Source organism: Zalophus californianus, chromosome 10 (assembly GCF_009762305.2).
Source record: "Zalophus californianus isolate mZalCal1 chromosome 10, mZalCal1.pri.v2, whole genome shotgun sequence".
NCBI classification, from domain to species: domain Eukaryota; kingdom Metazoa; phylum Chordata; class Mammalia; order Carnivora; family Otariidae; genus Zalophus; species Zalophus californianus.
Window position 1 is genome coordinate 36,006,897 of NC_045604.1, and position 17,330 is coordinate 36,024,226.

At 35.8% G+C, this 17,330-nt stretch overlaps 1 protein-coding gene across 3 annotated transcripts in view; it reads left to right on the forward strand.

Annotated features, from left to right (window-relative positions):
* Nucleotides 1–17,330, forward strand: part of SYT14 (synaptotagmin 14) — a 202,004-nt gene that overhangs the window by 72,618 nt on the left and 112,056 nt on the right. For all 3 annotated transcript variants that reach the window (XM_027612128.2, XM_027612129.2, XM_027612126.2), the window contains one exon: nt 512–727. In XM_027612128.2, the coding sequence (XP_027467929.1) occupies nt 512–727 (216 nt within the window). The remainder of the gene's footprint in view (nt 1–511; nt 728–17,330) is intronic.

Sequence of the window (17,330 nt, forward strand, 5' to 3'; positions counted from 1 at the left end):
GTTGTACCAATGATAATTCCACCAGTAATATGTCTGCCCATTTCTCTGTTCTCCTAGAACTAAGCCTTATCATTTTTGAAAATTTGGACCCACATGATAACTAAAATGTCTCTAGTCACATTCTAGTTTGAATCAGCTCCGTATCTACCGGTGATATTTCTAAGTCTCTTTGTGTGCTACTGATCCTTTAAAAAATTGTGTAAGGTGGCAAATTCCGTTATTTCCTTTGTCTGTAACATGGTTGGAAAATCCCTGCGACTAACATTTTTTTATGATTAAAATATACAAATTGATCTTTTTTTCTATTAAAAATATGAAAATCTAAAGCTTCGGGTTTCTTAAATGAAAAAATTATAGTTATTTAAAGCTGGAAATTCACTTTATGTATATGTATATTCATGTGCATATGGATGTATGTGACGTATATCTCTTTGTGTGTGTATGTGTGTGTGTATCAAATTCATCATACTTTATTAAAATTTTGATTTGTTCTCCCTGTCATTCCAAATAGATAATTCCTACATGGATAAAGATGAGCATGGTTCATCCTCTGAAAGTGAAGATGAAGCACTGGGTAAATATCACGAGGCCTTGTCCAGAACCCACAATTCCAGACTACCATTGGCAGATTCAAGACAAAAGAACTATGCTTGGGAAACAAGACAAAAATACAGTCCTCTGTCTGCGGAGTATGATGGCTACAGTAGCGAAGCATCCATAGATGAAGGTAACACAGGTTACTGTGTGTGTGTGTGTGTGTGTGTGTGTGTGTGTGTGTGATCTTTATTTTTTTATTATTATGTTAATCACCATACATTATATCATTAGTTTTTGATGTAGAGGTTACTTATTTTTTTAGATCACACACTATAGTATTAGATTATTTGTACCTAAAATTCTAGGCATCTGTGGCTGCACGATAAACAAGAGATAAAGAGAGTCACATTTCTGTGAATATAATTTATCAAAATTCAGATCTTTGGACTGAAGCCAAAACCTAAAACACCTAAAAGCAAAACACCAAATAATTTAAATACCATAGTAATTCTGCTTCTCTTTACACAGTGTAAGCATGAGGTAGAAGATGGGAGTCTGCTGTTCTCTCACATGGAATCGGTCTCTAAATACCTGGTATAGGAACTGACAGAGAGTCTAAGTCTCTTAACAGTGTTGAACTTGATTCTAGTGTGTAAATGTATGCTTTTTCATCCTTTGTGGCCCCTAAACAGAAGCCAAATACTTCATGCGGCGCACAGCAGAAGAAATGGTGATCTGTTCTGTGTAGGGGGAAAAAGTGTCCAGGATGGATGGAGAGCTCGTACTGTATTATACTTTGCTGTAAGGATGACTTTAGGAATTTTCAAGGATTATTTTGTCTCTAATTGATCTTTGCTTCATGTACTGACATTGGCTTAAAACTCATATAGAAGATACATGTCCACTCTAACATGTTTTTACATCTTTCTGTAAGGGAAATTAATTGCCATTCATTGAAGCATATTTATTTCTACATTTTAGGTAGGTTGCTCACATGCTTGATAGAATGTATGAGTACTCCTAGTAATTATTATCTTTATACTCATTTATGAAGAAGAGAGCAATATATCTTAGACAATTTTTTATTACATCAAACACAAGCTATCCTTCATTTTTGTAGCTGTGGTTTGTGTTTAAGGGCCTATAACTATTGATTACATCAAGTCTTACTCCAGGACATAGAGTTGTCAAAGGAGCTAAATCATCTTTTTTAAATTCGGCTTTATGCTAGCTAATGACTGATGTACCTCCTTTTTCTTTCTACTAGTACACAATTTATAATAAATTAATCAAATTACTATGTAGAAAGTTCATTATGAGATGGTAGGGAAGAAATAAAAAATATCAGACTCTACCCTCAAAAATACCTTTCTAGTACTAGAGAAAAGAAAGCCCATGCTTACAAAGAGAACTGAGTGACGTGAAGCAGTAAAGCCAGTCCCCAGCATATATCCACCCCGTCCACCCCTGGCAGGTGAATAGTAGAGTCTCAAGAGAATGGGTTTTGAACCTGATCCTTGTTTACATTCTGGCTCTGCGACTTAACATATTAGCCACAAACTTCGGGCAGTATAGCTAATGGTTTTTAGGTATGTTTCATTGTCTCTAAAATGTGGATAATACCTTCCTGACAGGGTTGTCATGAACATTCCATGGTATATGTGGTGGTTTGTAGCATAGTTCTGGCCCCTGTGGGTAAGTCACCAGTAATGGTCATTGTGGTCGCGGGTGGTGAAAACAGTGCTGGTGATGAGAGCGAGCGGTCCTGAGCATGGGCTGTTTGTCATCTGTGACCCAGGACACTTCCCTTTTTGTAGCTTCAGTTGAGGGTTTTTATTTTTTCCTCCTCACTGCTTCTTCCCCCTCACTCCCTACACTTCTGTGCTGTCTTGACTGCTTCCCCACAGTTCTGTTATTCTAGCATGGCTCTCTAGTCGGGGAGAAAAGCAGTGAGGAGAGAAGCATAAGCTCCGTGGCTCTTCTGTTCCTGCCCAAAGCTCTGGAACTGGTGCCAATGTCCTGGAGTCACCTTCTCATTTCATTTTACCTATATCTTTGGGACCCATCTCTACTGTCTTACCATTTCTACTCTACATTAATTGATAAAACACCCAGGGTAGATTGACTTTAGGCATTCTGAAATTAGATTTATTTCATAAACATTTGTCAAAAGCTTTTTATGTGCCATACTATGTACTGTGGATGTAAAGATGAATAAAACAAGCTTGTTTCAAAGAGCCCACAGACTAGAGGAGGAAGACCATTGACTAGTTTCATGAACAAAGTGCTGTAGACATTCAGAGAAGGAGGAGACTCAGTTGTTGTTGGGGAGGTGGGGTTATGGAGAAGTCTAATGTAGTCTTCACAGACTAGGTGAACTGGACTCAAGTAAGATCTGTTTCAACAGCCATGGGATCTTGAAAGCAAATGAGAGTGTATTTTAATGTCTGCCTTAGGATCTGTGTTTGGAGATTAAGTGGGTAATAGGTTTGAATGCCATGTTCAGGACTTCATTATCTTATAGGAAATATAGAGTCCTGGAAGATTTTTAAGCTGGACAATGTGGCACTTTTAGAAATGTATTTAAGAAAGATTATTTAACTATTGTAATGGAAAATGAATTGGAGGTAGAAAGGACCAGTTGGATAAACAGTGATGAGACCTTCATTTGCAGTGAGTTTGGGGACACACAGTTTGTAGATTTAAGGATGATCTCAATATATCTTGAATGATTGAATATGTGCAGTGAGTGAAGAATCAATATTTTTCATTAGTTCAGAGAGTACTAGAGAAGTAAGTTTATGTGGGAGGAGGTAATTTAGTTTCCATCATGCTGAATCAGAAATGTCTGGAACATTGGGGTGGAGATAGATATCCTTACTGTTAAAATGCTGTCATTGGGATTTAGGATGGAGAGATGACCAAGTGATAATGTAAGAAAACAGTAGACTAGGAGAATAGTTTTGTATCATAGGTTATTGCTTATTGAAAAGTCAAAGTCGCTTGGAGCCCAAAATAAGATTCACTGGAGTGGGGGAAGAAAGGAGAATTCGATTGGAGGGGGAGATTTCAGACATATACACAAAGTCTTAAGTAAAAGCAATTTCAAGTGATAGTAAATTCTTAACATGCCCCCTCAGAAAGTTACAGAAGAACCATGGTGTTCACCTTCTCCCTCCAACCCAGCAGTGGTAACCCTCTTCTGGCATATATTTGGGAAGGAAAGGGATTTGGTTCAAATACACATTTGCGTCTCCACCAGGTGGTCATTCCTCTGAGTAGCTAAGGCAGCAGAAATACTTGGTGGCTGGTCACCTAAGAGGACTGCTGAGTGTAGTTCTCTTGGTAGAATTTGGTTCATTTTCCTGAGGAACAAGTAAAGGGATAGACATAGTAGGTTATGTTTCTCTACTGCTCTGACCTTTTATTCTGCATATTATTCTGCAAGTTTATAGGGATCACAGTTAACTGAGGTGTAGGTTGAGGTAACTAAAGGGAATTACAAGGTAGAGGGAAAAATATTCTTTTTTTTTTTTTAAAGATTTTATTTATTTATTTGAGAGAGAGAGAATGAGAGATAGAGAGCACGAGAGGGAAGAGGGTCAGAGGGAGAAGCAGACTCCCTGCTGAGCAGGGAGCCTGATGCGGGACTCGATCCCGGGACTCCAGGATCATGACCTGAGCCGAAGGCAGTCGCTTAACCAACTGAGCCACCCAGGCACCCGAGGGAAAAAATAAATGTCCATTTTTTACATGACAATCTGTTACCTCATTAGTGCTGGTAAGGAACCATTAGTTCATTTCTCAACACTGAATAACTCTAGTAGAGAAGCTTTGGAACAGCCAAAGTTCTTCCAGTACTGGAAGTATCTGTAAGATTAGGGAGGGTCAGGGAGGGCCTGGATAGTCTCAGAGAGAATAGGACAGACTCTGACCAGGTGGTAAGAACCACCATATTGAGCTCCTACTGTGTACCTGACTGTCACTTTCTGTACACACCAGTACTATTTAATTTTCACTGCAGATCATTGTGGTAGGTAAGATTATCCCGATTTTACAGAAGTGAGAAGAGATTTTAGATCAGGTAGGTAATTTTTAACCTAAGGTCACACAGTAAGTTATAAAAACTCTATTTGTCAGGTCCACTCCAAAACTAATATGGTTTTAGCTTCTGTTGGATCATCACTACTACTTTGGTGTCCAACCAAGGCCTCTTTCATACGTGATTAACCTCTTCAGTTGAGTCCTTTAGAACAGTTTATATATATAAATCTGAAATACAGATACTCTAGAAAAAGTAAGAAAATGTGATGGCATATTTGTTATCATATTTTCTCCTCTAGGTGGCCATATTAATCTTCCATTTTTTTGAATTACAAAAGGGAATGATATCTATAAGAAATTTTTCCAGGAAAAATAAACATTAAAATAATATATCCAATTTCCTTTGTTCACAGTTTTAATTTTATTTTTACTGTGTTGTTCTTAAAATTAAAGGCATTTTCTGATAATCCTATTTTATTTTTAAAAGGTTTCAGAGTTAAGTAGTAGGCTGCAGATATTTTGCATTTGGTAAGATAGAACCTCTGAAATTCCATTCATGCTAATTAGAACTTTCCATTTCTATATTAGATAGGAGAAGCCTATTAAAGATGATTTTATATATAAAGAACAAATTTAGTGTAAAATTATTAGAATGTCTGTTGCTTATAGCTTTCCATTCTTAGTTCACCATAGGGATTACCAAGCTATATTTACATATTGTGACATAGCTATATAACTAAAATCATATGTTGTTATTTCAGGGTGAGTTAATTGAAAATGCTATGTAAGATAATTTCCAGCACCACTTATTTCTTAGGGTTATGTGGCCCAGACATATACACACACCTGTAATTCTCTTTCTTATGGCTACTTCACAAGCTTCATGCTATTAATTTTGATGTTATCTTAAGATTAGGGGCATTAAAACATATTGACTTGTACATTTTATTTAAATGTTACTTCTAAAATAATTTAATGCTTAAGAATAATTATTTATACTTTTTAAATAAATTATGTATACTAAAATAAATTATGTAATACATATGCATATATGTATTATGTATACTTTAAGTGCATTTTAACTGCTTTATAAAGATTATTAATTTTCACAATTTGTGACGAAGGCAAGTACAAAAAAATTCTGTATTTTCCAGATGCCTTTGTCACAAAAATGTTTAGTGTCTTAGAACAGTGAAAGGTTGGTTTGTTCAGATTCTTGGTAAACTTTTTCTTTGATTTCAGGCTTTTGTTTATGTTTTGTTACTTCTTTCTCTGAAGAATTTGTGTATGATATATATGGCCAGTTTGAAGAGAAATTAATCTTAAAGACTTCTGCATCTTGTGTTCTGGAGATCTTTTTATGTGATGAGATCAGTTACTCACCATAGAGTAGAATCTTTGCAGGCTACCTGTGACCTATAAGGTGAGATGTCTTTGTGCAGTTCAGGTAAAGGTCCAGTCTGCTGTGTGGACAAGTTAGAAAAAGGTGTCACCTTTGAGCAGACGCTGCGTCATGAGCAGATAGAACCTATATAAGAAGAAAAGGCATCCCTTTCTCCAGTTGTAAGATTTGGCAAACCCTCAGGTAACTTTTCGCAGTGCACAAACTGTACAACTACACACAGGGCCCTGAGCACCTGTGTTGGTACATTTCTAATCTTAAAATGAATTCATAGAATTTCTGTGTTTTCCATGGTGAATCTGTATTGATCCTTCACATTTCTTTTTTTGTTCAGATACTTGTAGTAGGTAGCTAGAATGATAGAAACTAAATGAGAGTTAATTAAAGATATCTTTGATTGAATATAAAACTGAAACCCAGAGGCATGTGATTTTAATAAGATCATAAAATTCATGAATGGCAAAACTGAAGCCATAGGTGATTGTAACCAGAGAGGTCAATGCATTAAAAAAATTATTCAGACAAACAGAAAACAGACCACAACAAAAAAGAAAAACAGATTCATAAATATAAAAAACAAACTAATGATTACCAAATGGGAGTGGGGTAGGGGGATGGATGAAATAGGTGAAGGGGATTAAGTACAGACTTCCAGTTATAAAATAAATAAGTCACGGGGATGAAAAGTACAGCATAGGGAATATAGTCAATAATGTAATAACTTTGTATGGTGACACATGATAACCATAGTTACTGTGGTAAGCATTTTGTAATGAATATACTTGTTGACTCACTATGTTGTACACCTGAAACTTAATACAATATTGTACACTGGGGTGTCTGGGTGGCTCAGTTGGTTGAGCATCCGACTCTTGATTTTGGCTCAGGTCATGATCTCAGGGTCATAAGATCAGCCCCACACAGGGCTCTGCACTGAGCGTGGAGCCTGCTTAGGATTCTCTTTCTCCGTCTCCCTCTGCCCCTCTCTCACCCCGCTCATGTCATGCTCTCACTCTCTCTTAAAAAAAATGTGTATGTGTATAAAATATATCAACTATACTTCAATTAAAAATAAATTTTTAAAAGAGGACTATTCAGTAACCAAGTGAATAGATAAGAGATGCACTATAAATTGAATGCAGGCTGTGTCCCTTGCTAGGGGGAAGAGGCATGGCTGCCAAGTAGAGGAATAATGCTAACAGCAATCTGGCAATTATGGAGACCTGACACATTCTCTACAGGTTTCTGTTAGCAAAGCCCATAGGAGCTCAGTCTCAGATATATTTGGGGAGCATGACATAGAGTCACAAATGGACTGACAGTAATCTTATTACCTGAAGCAGTGATGAGAATATCTGTATTCACTGTAAGTTCAAGCTTACCAATGAAGTAGAGACTTCCTTCCTCTGAGAAAATAAATTACATTAAAATCTCTGATGAATGAGTCAAAAATTACCTTCATAAGCTGAGAGGTATTTTGATGCCTTGGCATATCTTTTTCCTTTTGCTTGATATGTACTCAAAAAGATAAATATTTTCTTAGAAAATTTGGTTATATTTAAGTCTTTGAGGTTTTCAGTAATGCCATCAACTGGAACTAAGATAATTTAAATAGATTTTGAGAATTCGTACGGTAGTTATTTAAGGTCTAGATAGTTATGAAGTCCTTTGCCTTTTACAGTTTACACAATCTTTTATTCATTGTGCCTTGTTGTAGTAGTTAGGGGAAAAACATAGTAAGGGAATTTGGTCACTGGTAACTCCGGAAATGCTTTAAGTACAAACTTAAGCATCAGCAATCTAGAGGAAAGTATTTATAAATTTTTATAATCTTTTAAAAATTTTTTAATGAATAGCTTTTTCAAGATGATGGATTAAAATATTTTTGAAGTTTGAAAATCTATATTTTGAGTACATTGATAACAGGTTAATTACAGTTCCATAAATAACATAAGCTGTAATATAATGATTATAAACACTATTCTAAGCACTTTATATAAATTAAGTCTTTTAACCTTCACAATTACCCTAAGACACAGGTTTTGTTGGTGTCCATATTTTCCAGAGAGGACACTGAAGCACAGTAAGGGTAAGTAACTTGTCTAGGATTATATAGCAAGTTTGCGAGAGAGCCAGGATTCAAGTACCAGTCCTCGGTCCTCAGAGCTAATGCACTGAACCTCTCCACTGAAATACCTTGGATGATGTCCTGTGAGAAAATCTGTCTTTTTATGTAACTTTTACACCTAAATCAATTCTTTTTTTTTTAAGTATTTTTATTTATTTATTTTTGAGAGAGAGAGAGAACAAGCATGAGCATGGGGGAGGGGTAGAGAGAGAAGCAGGCTCCCCAGTGAGCAGGGAGCCTGATGTGGGACTCGATCCTCGGATCCTCGGATCATGACCTGAGCTGAAGGCAGACGCTTAACTGACTGAGCCACCCATGCTCCCTAAATAAATTCTTTATTGCTGTTTTTAATATGTAAGGTATATTCATTATAGAAAAATCAGAAATTACCGATGACAAAAAGAATAATTACTCATATTCCCATCATGAGAATACCATTGCTTCTATTTTGTTGTATCCTTTTATGGACATTTTTATTTGCATTAATATTTTTTAAATTAAAATGGGTTTCTTACACAGTATTGTGATCTGCTTTTGTTCCACTCAAAAATACATCTTTTCTTGCCAACATAAATACTTAACAACATCACGTATACAAATTGTACAATATATTATTACATGGGTGTGCCATGCTTATTCAGCAGTTTTAGTTACTGATATTTAGTCTGTTTCTGATTTTTCCTATGGATAAGGTTGTTCTTAATATCTTAAAACGACTTCTTTTCTACCATGTTCTCTGGCATTTTCTGTTTTCTGATTCAAGATTCTGACTTGAATGTCACGGTCAAAGGAGTTCTTTTCATTCTGTGCTTCTGTTTTTATTTATTTAGTTAGTTATTTTTATTATGTTAGTCACCATAAAGTACATCATTACTTTTGATGTAGTGTTCCATGATTCATTGTTTGTGTGTAACACCCAGGGCTCCCTGCAATATGTGCCCTCCTTAATACCCATCACCGGGCTAACCCATCCCCCACCCCCCTCCCCTCTAGAACCCTCAGTTGTGCTTCTGTTTTTAATAAGAGGTCTGGATGTGATTTGTACATGTTGCGTTTTATATTCTGTAAATAATTCCAGGTGCTGTACATTTGTGAGGGCATTATATGGACTCAGGTGATACTAAAAATATTTAACTGGTTAATATAAACTAACATATGAATAAAGAGTAAATAAATTGGATATATTTATTCTCTCACTGCATTAAAGTTTATTTATAATAAAACTAGTTACCAAAGCATTAAAGTTTATTTATAATAAAACTAGTTACCAAAGGGTATGAGCTATAGGAAAAACTATCAAATTATTCTAGTGATTTCAAAATCGTTTAATTATTTTTAGAAATCATTGCTGTGATCTTTGGTTTGCTGCTACTGTTAGCTAAATGATATGCTTCTCTGAGCCATGATTTGACGCTGGGAACTATTTCAAACTCATCCAGTTATTTTTCCATTCAATTTGTAGTCATTAGTTGACTTGTAGTGACAATAACTAGAAACTTTCTCAAATAGTAATGATATTGTTTACAGTAGAGAATCCTTTATCAGCTCCTGCTGAACTGAACAATTACATGAAAATGTTTTCTAGCCTGTCACACTGACAGTTGTTTTTATATATTCACTATCTCTAGTAACATCAAATGCAAAAAAAATAATTTATTGGAATGTCATATTTAATAAGTTTAGACTTAATCTTCAGGATAGATGAGAGAAAGAGAAAGAAAAAAAAGTGGTGAACCTGGGCTCTGTTGTTGAGTGCCTAGGTTTGATTCCTGACTCTGTGCTAATGTTTTCTTATCTGGTAAATGGACATGATGATAATAAATATAACACCAAAATAAGGTAATATTTATTTATAACAGTGCCATTCACTGAACAAATGACGGATAAGGTTAGCTGTCATTTTTATTGATAATACTATGTTGACATTAGCTGGTCATTCAGTGAGTTTGTGAAACTCTGGACAGGGGTTCCCTGTCCAGGGCATTTTCCACATCTCAAATCATGAAGTCCATGCTGTTATGGGAGTGCTTGCAGTATGGCTCCAAGACAGTGCCTTTGGTGACTTCCATTACCACCCACTCCTCTGTAGTCCTTAGATCTTTCAGAGTCAGTCCTATAGAGGCTGCGGTTACTAGAAGGAGCAACATGAGGGGATGTAGGTAGGCAGCAGGTAGCTACAGCCTGGGTAGACCAGATGGACATGGAGCATTTGTCTGCTGGGCTGCCAAGGCTGTCTCCTTCTGTGGTGTGTGTGGGCACAGGTAAGGATAGGGCCTGAACACTGGTGCATGCTAGGGCAGCCTTTACCCAGGGCTCTGGAAGGAGCCAGATAGGAGGCCTTCAGTCAACCCTCTTGAGTCCTTGCAGTGTCCAGGAGGTGGGACTTGTGGTGGCTCCTTGCTTAGGCACCAACCAGCCTCAAAGAAGTTTCTAAATGAGGAAACAAAAATTATACTGGTACCATATGGCTGAATGTCAGCCCTAAGCTGATCACTGATTATGGTTTGATAATTGGTGAAATAGGTGAAGCCCTGTAATTTACCAAAAAATTATTTCCTAGAGGAAGAGTGTGTGTTTGTGGGGTGTGTTTGTGTGGCGGTGGGGGCTGGTATGCCAGTATATGAGGGCTTAACATTTACTCTTCTATTGAGAGATGTCCAGCTTATATTAAGTGAAAAAAAAAAGACAAGGTGCAGAAAATTTTGTGCACTATATTATGTTTTATCTAAGAAAGGGGAAATAGGTTTGTATTTGCTTATATTTAAAAACAATGGAAGGGAAAACAAGAACTTCTAAAAATAGTTATCTGCAAGAGAAGGATGGAAGCAACTTTTCAGACAAACCTTATTTTACATAAATATTAGGAAATTAAATTTGGATACATACTCTCTAAAAACCAAAAGCACAGTGAAACAGAGGAGACTATGTGTTGTTACCCTAACCAAAGAGATGTTTGATTTTTTTTTTTTCAAAAGGGGAAGTTGTGTTGATAGGAAGATGCTGTTACTGTAATCCAAGCGGCACATCATACTTTTCTCAACTGCAGGAGTAGCATTGGGGATAGAAGTAGGGAGATTTGAGACATATTTTGGAAGGAGCATCAACAAGTTTGGGGGTTCGGTATGGGGGTAACAGAAAGTGAGAAATCTAGGATAGATTCCTGGGGCTTTGTATGATAAATGAGAATAGTATGAGCAGGAGTAGGACAGGAATAACGATTTTGTGGACACGTTCAGACAACTTGGGGATATCCACTTAACGTAACACACGGGTAGTTCACTGGATGAGTCTGATTACTTAGGGAAAATGTCCAACCTAGAAATATGATTTGGGGAATCATTACTGTCTACAGATGGTATTTAAAACCAGGGACTCTTTTAGTTATAACTTGTTTATTATACATTACACTGCAATGAGATCTGACTATTCCAGATCATTTGTTAGGATAATATTGACAAGGTAAATTTCAGGAATGTGGACATGTAGTATGTTTTTTTTAAAAAAAGAAATCTTACACTCTTTTTGTTTTGGCTTCTCGGTTTAAAGCACTTCTCCCTCCTCTGGGAACGATCTCGAAGTTCTAGGGCTGGACCCCCAGCAGTTTTGTCTGTATTTCACCACCTTACCCTCGCTGCTGTGCTTGTTGATGCAATGTTCTAAAGAGGAAGTACACGAACTTCTACTTTTGGGTCCCCGGAAGGGTCCTGGTTAATGCCTTTCATAAGGCTTAGTTTCACAATGATTTCTAGGATCATGTTCCATATATCCTTGCATTTTCTTATACATTTATTTTCTTTGGCTTATGGTAGCTCTAGTTGGTTCCTGTTGCTAACTAATACAGAAATATTTGTAGCAGTCTTTGTGTTTTACTGTATGAATCTTTGTAAGGATAAATTCTGTAAGGATAAATAATTTTTTTTAGATCCTTTAGAAAGTGTACCTCAATTTTTTCCCCATTTAAGCCATTGCTGGCCTCTATCGTTTTTGGAAATCTGTTGCTTGAGATGGTCTTTTAGTGAATCAAGGCCTTAGGATTCTTTTGTTTCAGTTTTAAAAACTTACCAGGGTGCTGCTTCTATCAAATATGATAGATTTACTCTTTCTAGATCTAATAGGGTTGATATTAAAGATATCTTGCTCTTCAGACATGATTATTCTGAGGAAGGATAAAAGTACCTTAAAAGTTTTTCCCTTCCTTGGAATTTCTTGAAAGTGATTTTCTCTTATTAATAGTGCATCTTCTTATTGAATATTTATAATTTTTATGTATTTAGATTTTAAAATAATAGCATTCAGTGCTACACACATTCAGCTGAAAGCTTCTAAAACAATAAAAATTGTAGAAGTTAATTTCATCAGTGTAAATTAGTCTACAAAATATTTTCCTAATGTATTATAAAACCTTGTCAAACGAAGATCTGTTTATTCAGAATAGGGCTAAATACAAAGTAAATGCTTTTCCGAAATTAATTAGATTTCTATAAAAAATATATGAGATGCTTTGAATGCAGTTAATTTGAAGTTCATTTACTTCAGAACCTTACATTTCAAATTAACACATTTTAAAATTTATAAGCTTAGTATACTTTAAGGGAGGACACATTCTGTCTGTGTGGGTTTTTTTTTTTCTTTTTTTTATTCAGATAAAATATACTTTAAAAACAGAAGAATGCTCCAAGCATTTTTGAAGGAATACTCTTCCCTCTGAGGTGAAGCCTTTGAAAAAAGCTTCCTCTGGCCATTTCACATCTCTGAAGTATAGTAGTGAAGTTACATTAATAAACAAGAAGGGATTTCTACCAAATGAAACACAATTTCTCATCTTCTGATCTTTGGTTTAGAATAGCATTTGGATGAGATCTACCCTCTTAATAAAAATTTCTTTAAGATCTCCTGTTATGGTCTTAACCACAAAAAGGGGAAGGGGTGGGGGCAAAAGGAAACTTTCCGAGGTGGTGGATATGTTTATTACCTTGCTAATGGTGATGGTTTCGTGATGTATACATATGTCCAAACTCACCAAATTGTATCCATTAATATATGCAGTTTTTTATATATCAGTTATACCTCCAAGCTGTTTAAAAAAATTAAGATTAAAATAGTAGAATAGCATTTGTAGTTCCTTTTTATTACTGAATTGTGTTTCATTGTATAAATATACCATGTATTCCCTATCCATTCATCCATGGGTGACCATTAGCACATTTCTAGTTCTTGACTATTACAAACATTGCTGCTATGAACATTCTCATGCAAATCTTTGTGGTTGCCAGTAAGTATGGTAAGATCCTTTCATGTACATTATACATTTAATCTTTACAACATCTCTGTAAGTTAGTTATATCATCCCCATTTTACCTTTCTTAAAAGATTTTATTTTTTAATTTATTTTATAGAGAGAGTGAGTGCACAAATTGGGGGGAGTGGTAGGGGGAGAGGGAGAGAGAATCTCAAGCAGATTCTGCGCTGCGCGTGGTGCCCAAGGTGGGGCTTGATCCCAGGACCCTGAGATCATGACTTGAAGCAAAATCAAGAGTCAGATGCTTAACCAACTGAGCCACACAGGCACCCCGTCCCCATTTTACTTTGGGCCCTGGATTCAGCCAGGTAGTATGATTCTAGATACCCTGTTTTTAATCACTATATTTTCTACCTCTCTATTTAATCAATATATTTATTTTATATTACTGTGGCCTCATTATACTGATACAGTTAAATGATGATTCTAACTAATTAGATCCACCATTATACAGTCCTTTTAAACCAGAATTAAGGTAAATATTCTTTTTCATTGGCTTTATTTTGATTTGAATTTTTTGTGAGCAGAGAAAAAGTACTTTGCCATAATCATCCTTGTTTGCTTAGCACTGTGAGGGAGTATAGCACATAGAAAGGTATCCTATGAACGTGTATTGAATTAATGTAGTCAAATAAAAATTTTAAATTGTTTGGATTTTTCTCTAGTCTAGGTTTAGATATAATTTTTCGGCCTTTATTGTTTATTCACCTTTTTCCCTATGTATCCTAACTTGAAAAATTTAATGTGGATAATATTTTCATTAGAATGAAAGAATGAAAGAATTGGAAATGCTAGTTACATACTATACAAAACGTGAATAGTAAAGTGCTCACCGTTTTCAGGGTAACGTTTTGTAGGACTACTATGTGGATGAAGGATCCTCAGTGTGTTACATTAGGGGCCACATGATCGGTTTGTCTCATTGGCGCTACTAACTTTGTTTGATTTAAATAATGTGGTGTCCATTAGAGTACTTCATTTTAAAGGATCCTTTTCCACCTTCTAATGAGTAAATAATTTCTTGGTTGTACATTGATAGCACATGAATATCCTGTTCACCAACACCTAGTGGTTTTAGCATTCTTTGATGATTCTTGCCTAAATCAATTATTAAATATTTTTTATTAGCACTCAGGTTATTTTTGTATTCACTATTATAATCCATTCCTGTTATTTTTCATTTGGATGCTGATTGTCCCAACTTTGGCTCTTGCTTCTTGACTCCTTTGTCTTTTTTTTTCTTCAAATTTTTATTTTAATTCTAGTTAGTTAACATACAGTGTAATATTTCAGGTGTAGAATTTAGTGATTCAACACTTACATACATCACCCGGTGCTCATCATAACAAGTGCGCTCCTTAATCCCCATCCCCTGTTTAACCCATCCCCCTGCCCCTGCCCTCTGATGACCATCAGTCCTCTATAGTTAAGAGTCTGTTTCTTGGTTTTCCTCTCTTTAAAATTTTTTTCTATTTGAATATAGTTGACACACAACATTACATTAGTTTCAAGTGTGCAACAAAGTGATTCAGCTTCTCTGTACTTTATGCTATGCTTACCACAAGTGAGGTGCTATCTGTCACTACACAGCACTGTTTTCTTGTATTGGCTGTTGTAAGTAATGCTGCAGCAAACATAGGGGTGCATATATCTTTTTAGACCTGAATAGACATTTTTTTCAAAGAAAACCTACAGGCGGCCAGCAGACACACAAGAAAAGATGCACTCAACATGACCCCTGTGTCTTTCCAACATTTCTCCATCAGACCTTGAGCACTTTCTAACTTTAAATATTTTTTGGCAGAAGAAGTTTTATTTTTCTGTTGTATTTTCTTTGACCAGCCCAAGAATCAGTCATGTTTTTTGATTAGCCCTTGCTCTTTTTTATGAGGAGTGGTTTTTTTTTTTTAGCATGTATTTTAAAATTTAATTTACTTGAACTTCCACAAAAGGTATCATGTCTTATATGTGTTTTTGCTTTTTTTTGTTTTTGTTTTTATGTTCAGTTTAAGATCTAGATTGCTTGTTACTATCAGGTGTCATTGCTTCTGAGCTTTTCAGTGGATAGAGTTCATTCTGATACCACAATTTAGAATCCAACACCACAGAGTTCTTCCTCTCCTTTCCCCATTCTGTGTATCTCCTCTCACCCATAGTAGGAACTGTGGTTCCCAGCACCATTCATGTTGCTCAGTCCTGCGATACACACAGAATAGCTTAGGCATTGCTACACACATACTACTTCCTACAGTAAACCAATTAAATAAAATTCTGTTTTCCCATTCTAATTATTCATAGCGTATATCCCACTAAGGGTATATAACTGAGCAAAAGTTACCTGGATTAATTCTTTTTATTTTCTTCATTGTGGTTATTTACCTATTTGGAATAAATGTAGTTCAGTTTGTATTTTTTTGTTTCTCTGTTTTGTTTTACAAAAATAACTGTGTGTGTTTTGTTATTTTCCCTTTGGTGTTATATGAAAGGTAGTATACTATATATAAGTATGTGTGTATGTATTATGTGTGTATGTATATGTTTTTTCTTTTGCACCTTTTGCCACTTAATTGTCGTGGAAATCTCACCCCATGTGAGGTCATAGAGATCTTCCTTCTGTTTTGTATCTGCAGGTAAGGTACGCTTTTTTTAAGATTTATTTATTTATTTTAGAGAGAGAAAGAGAGAGCACGCATGGGGGGGGTGAGGAGCAGAGGGAGAGGCAGTGAGAATCCCAAGCGCCACACAGGTGCCCCAAGGTACACTCTTAAAAAGAGGAAATACTTTTCAGACTACTTTCTGGAGAATATTAATATCAAATTTCTTTGAAAGACTAGCTTTATATCTGTTACTTTGTTTTCTTTATGCTTAATAGGATTGAGACTATTAACTATATCTTAGTTATTTTTAGCAGATTATTTAACTTTCTTGTTGTCTGCTACGTATGTTAACTTTTGGATCCTTTTGCATTTGTATAGTCAAATTTCTTGGTTTGTATTCCGAACTGAAATCCATTAGGAGCATTGTTTCAGAGAAATTGCTAACAATGATTTACTGAATTCTTTTCAAGCTCTTGCATGTTAAGTTACTCTTTAGGAGCAATTTATTTGAATTCTAATTATAGAGTTTTCAGTATATTTAGGCTCTTGGGGTCCCGTTCTTGGTAAACTATTTGGAACCAAGAATTGGTATTAAAAACTCTCCAAGCCCGGAAACAATGGCGTTCTTAGGCAATTTAAGAAATACTAAAATGTTGATAGGCAGGAAGCATTATGAATGGTTAGAGATCCATTCAGTGGGTTCTTAACAGGAAATGAATGAGATGTATTAATTAATTAAAAATAGTTCCACTTGCCTATTTAAAGTTTACATATTTGTCTTTTTATTTTTATTTATTTACTTTTAGATAATTTATTTATTTGACAGAGAGCAGGAGACAGAGCATGAGAGAGACCCCAAGCAGGGAGAGCAGCAGAGGGAGAGGGAGAAGCAGACTCCCCGCCGAGCAGGGATCCCAGTGCGGGGCTCGATCCCAGGGCCCTGAGATCATGACCTGAGCCAAAGGCAGATGTTTAACTGACTGAGCCACCCTGGCGCCCCCTGTATTTCCTTTTTAAAAAATTCAGTCCTTGTGTTACCTTTGTTTTAGGTGCAACATTAAATGCCCTAGTCCTCTCTCTTCTTATTTTCTTACAATTTCCAGTATTAGAATTTTATAAGATGTCTGTTACATGTCCGTAAATTTTCCTTTATTTATTTTCATATAAATACATAGCCCAGATCATAAAAGGCCAAATTACACCAAAATGGGGAAATTTGATATCCATACATACACTATAGAAAAAAACAATTTTGGGGCGTCTGGGTGGTTCAGTCAGTTGAGCGTCTGATTCTTGGTTTCGGCTCAGGTAATGATCTCCTGG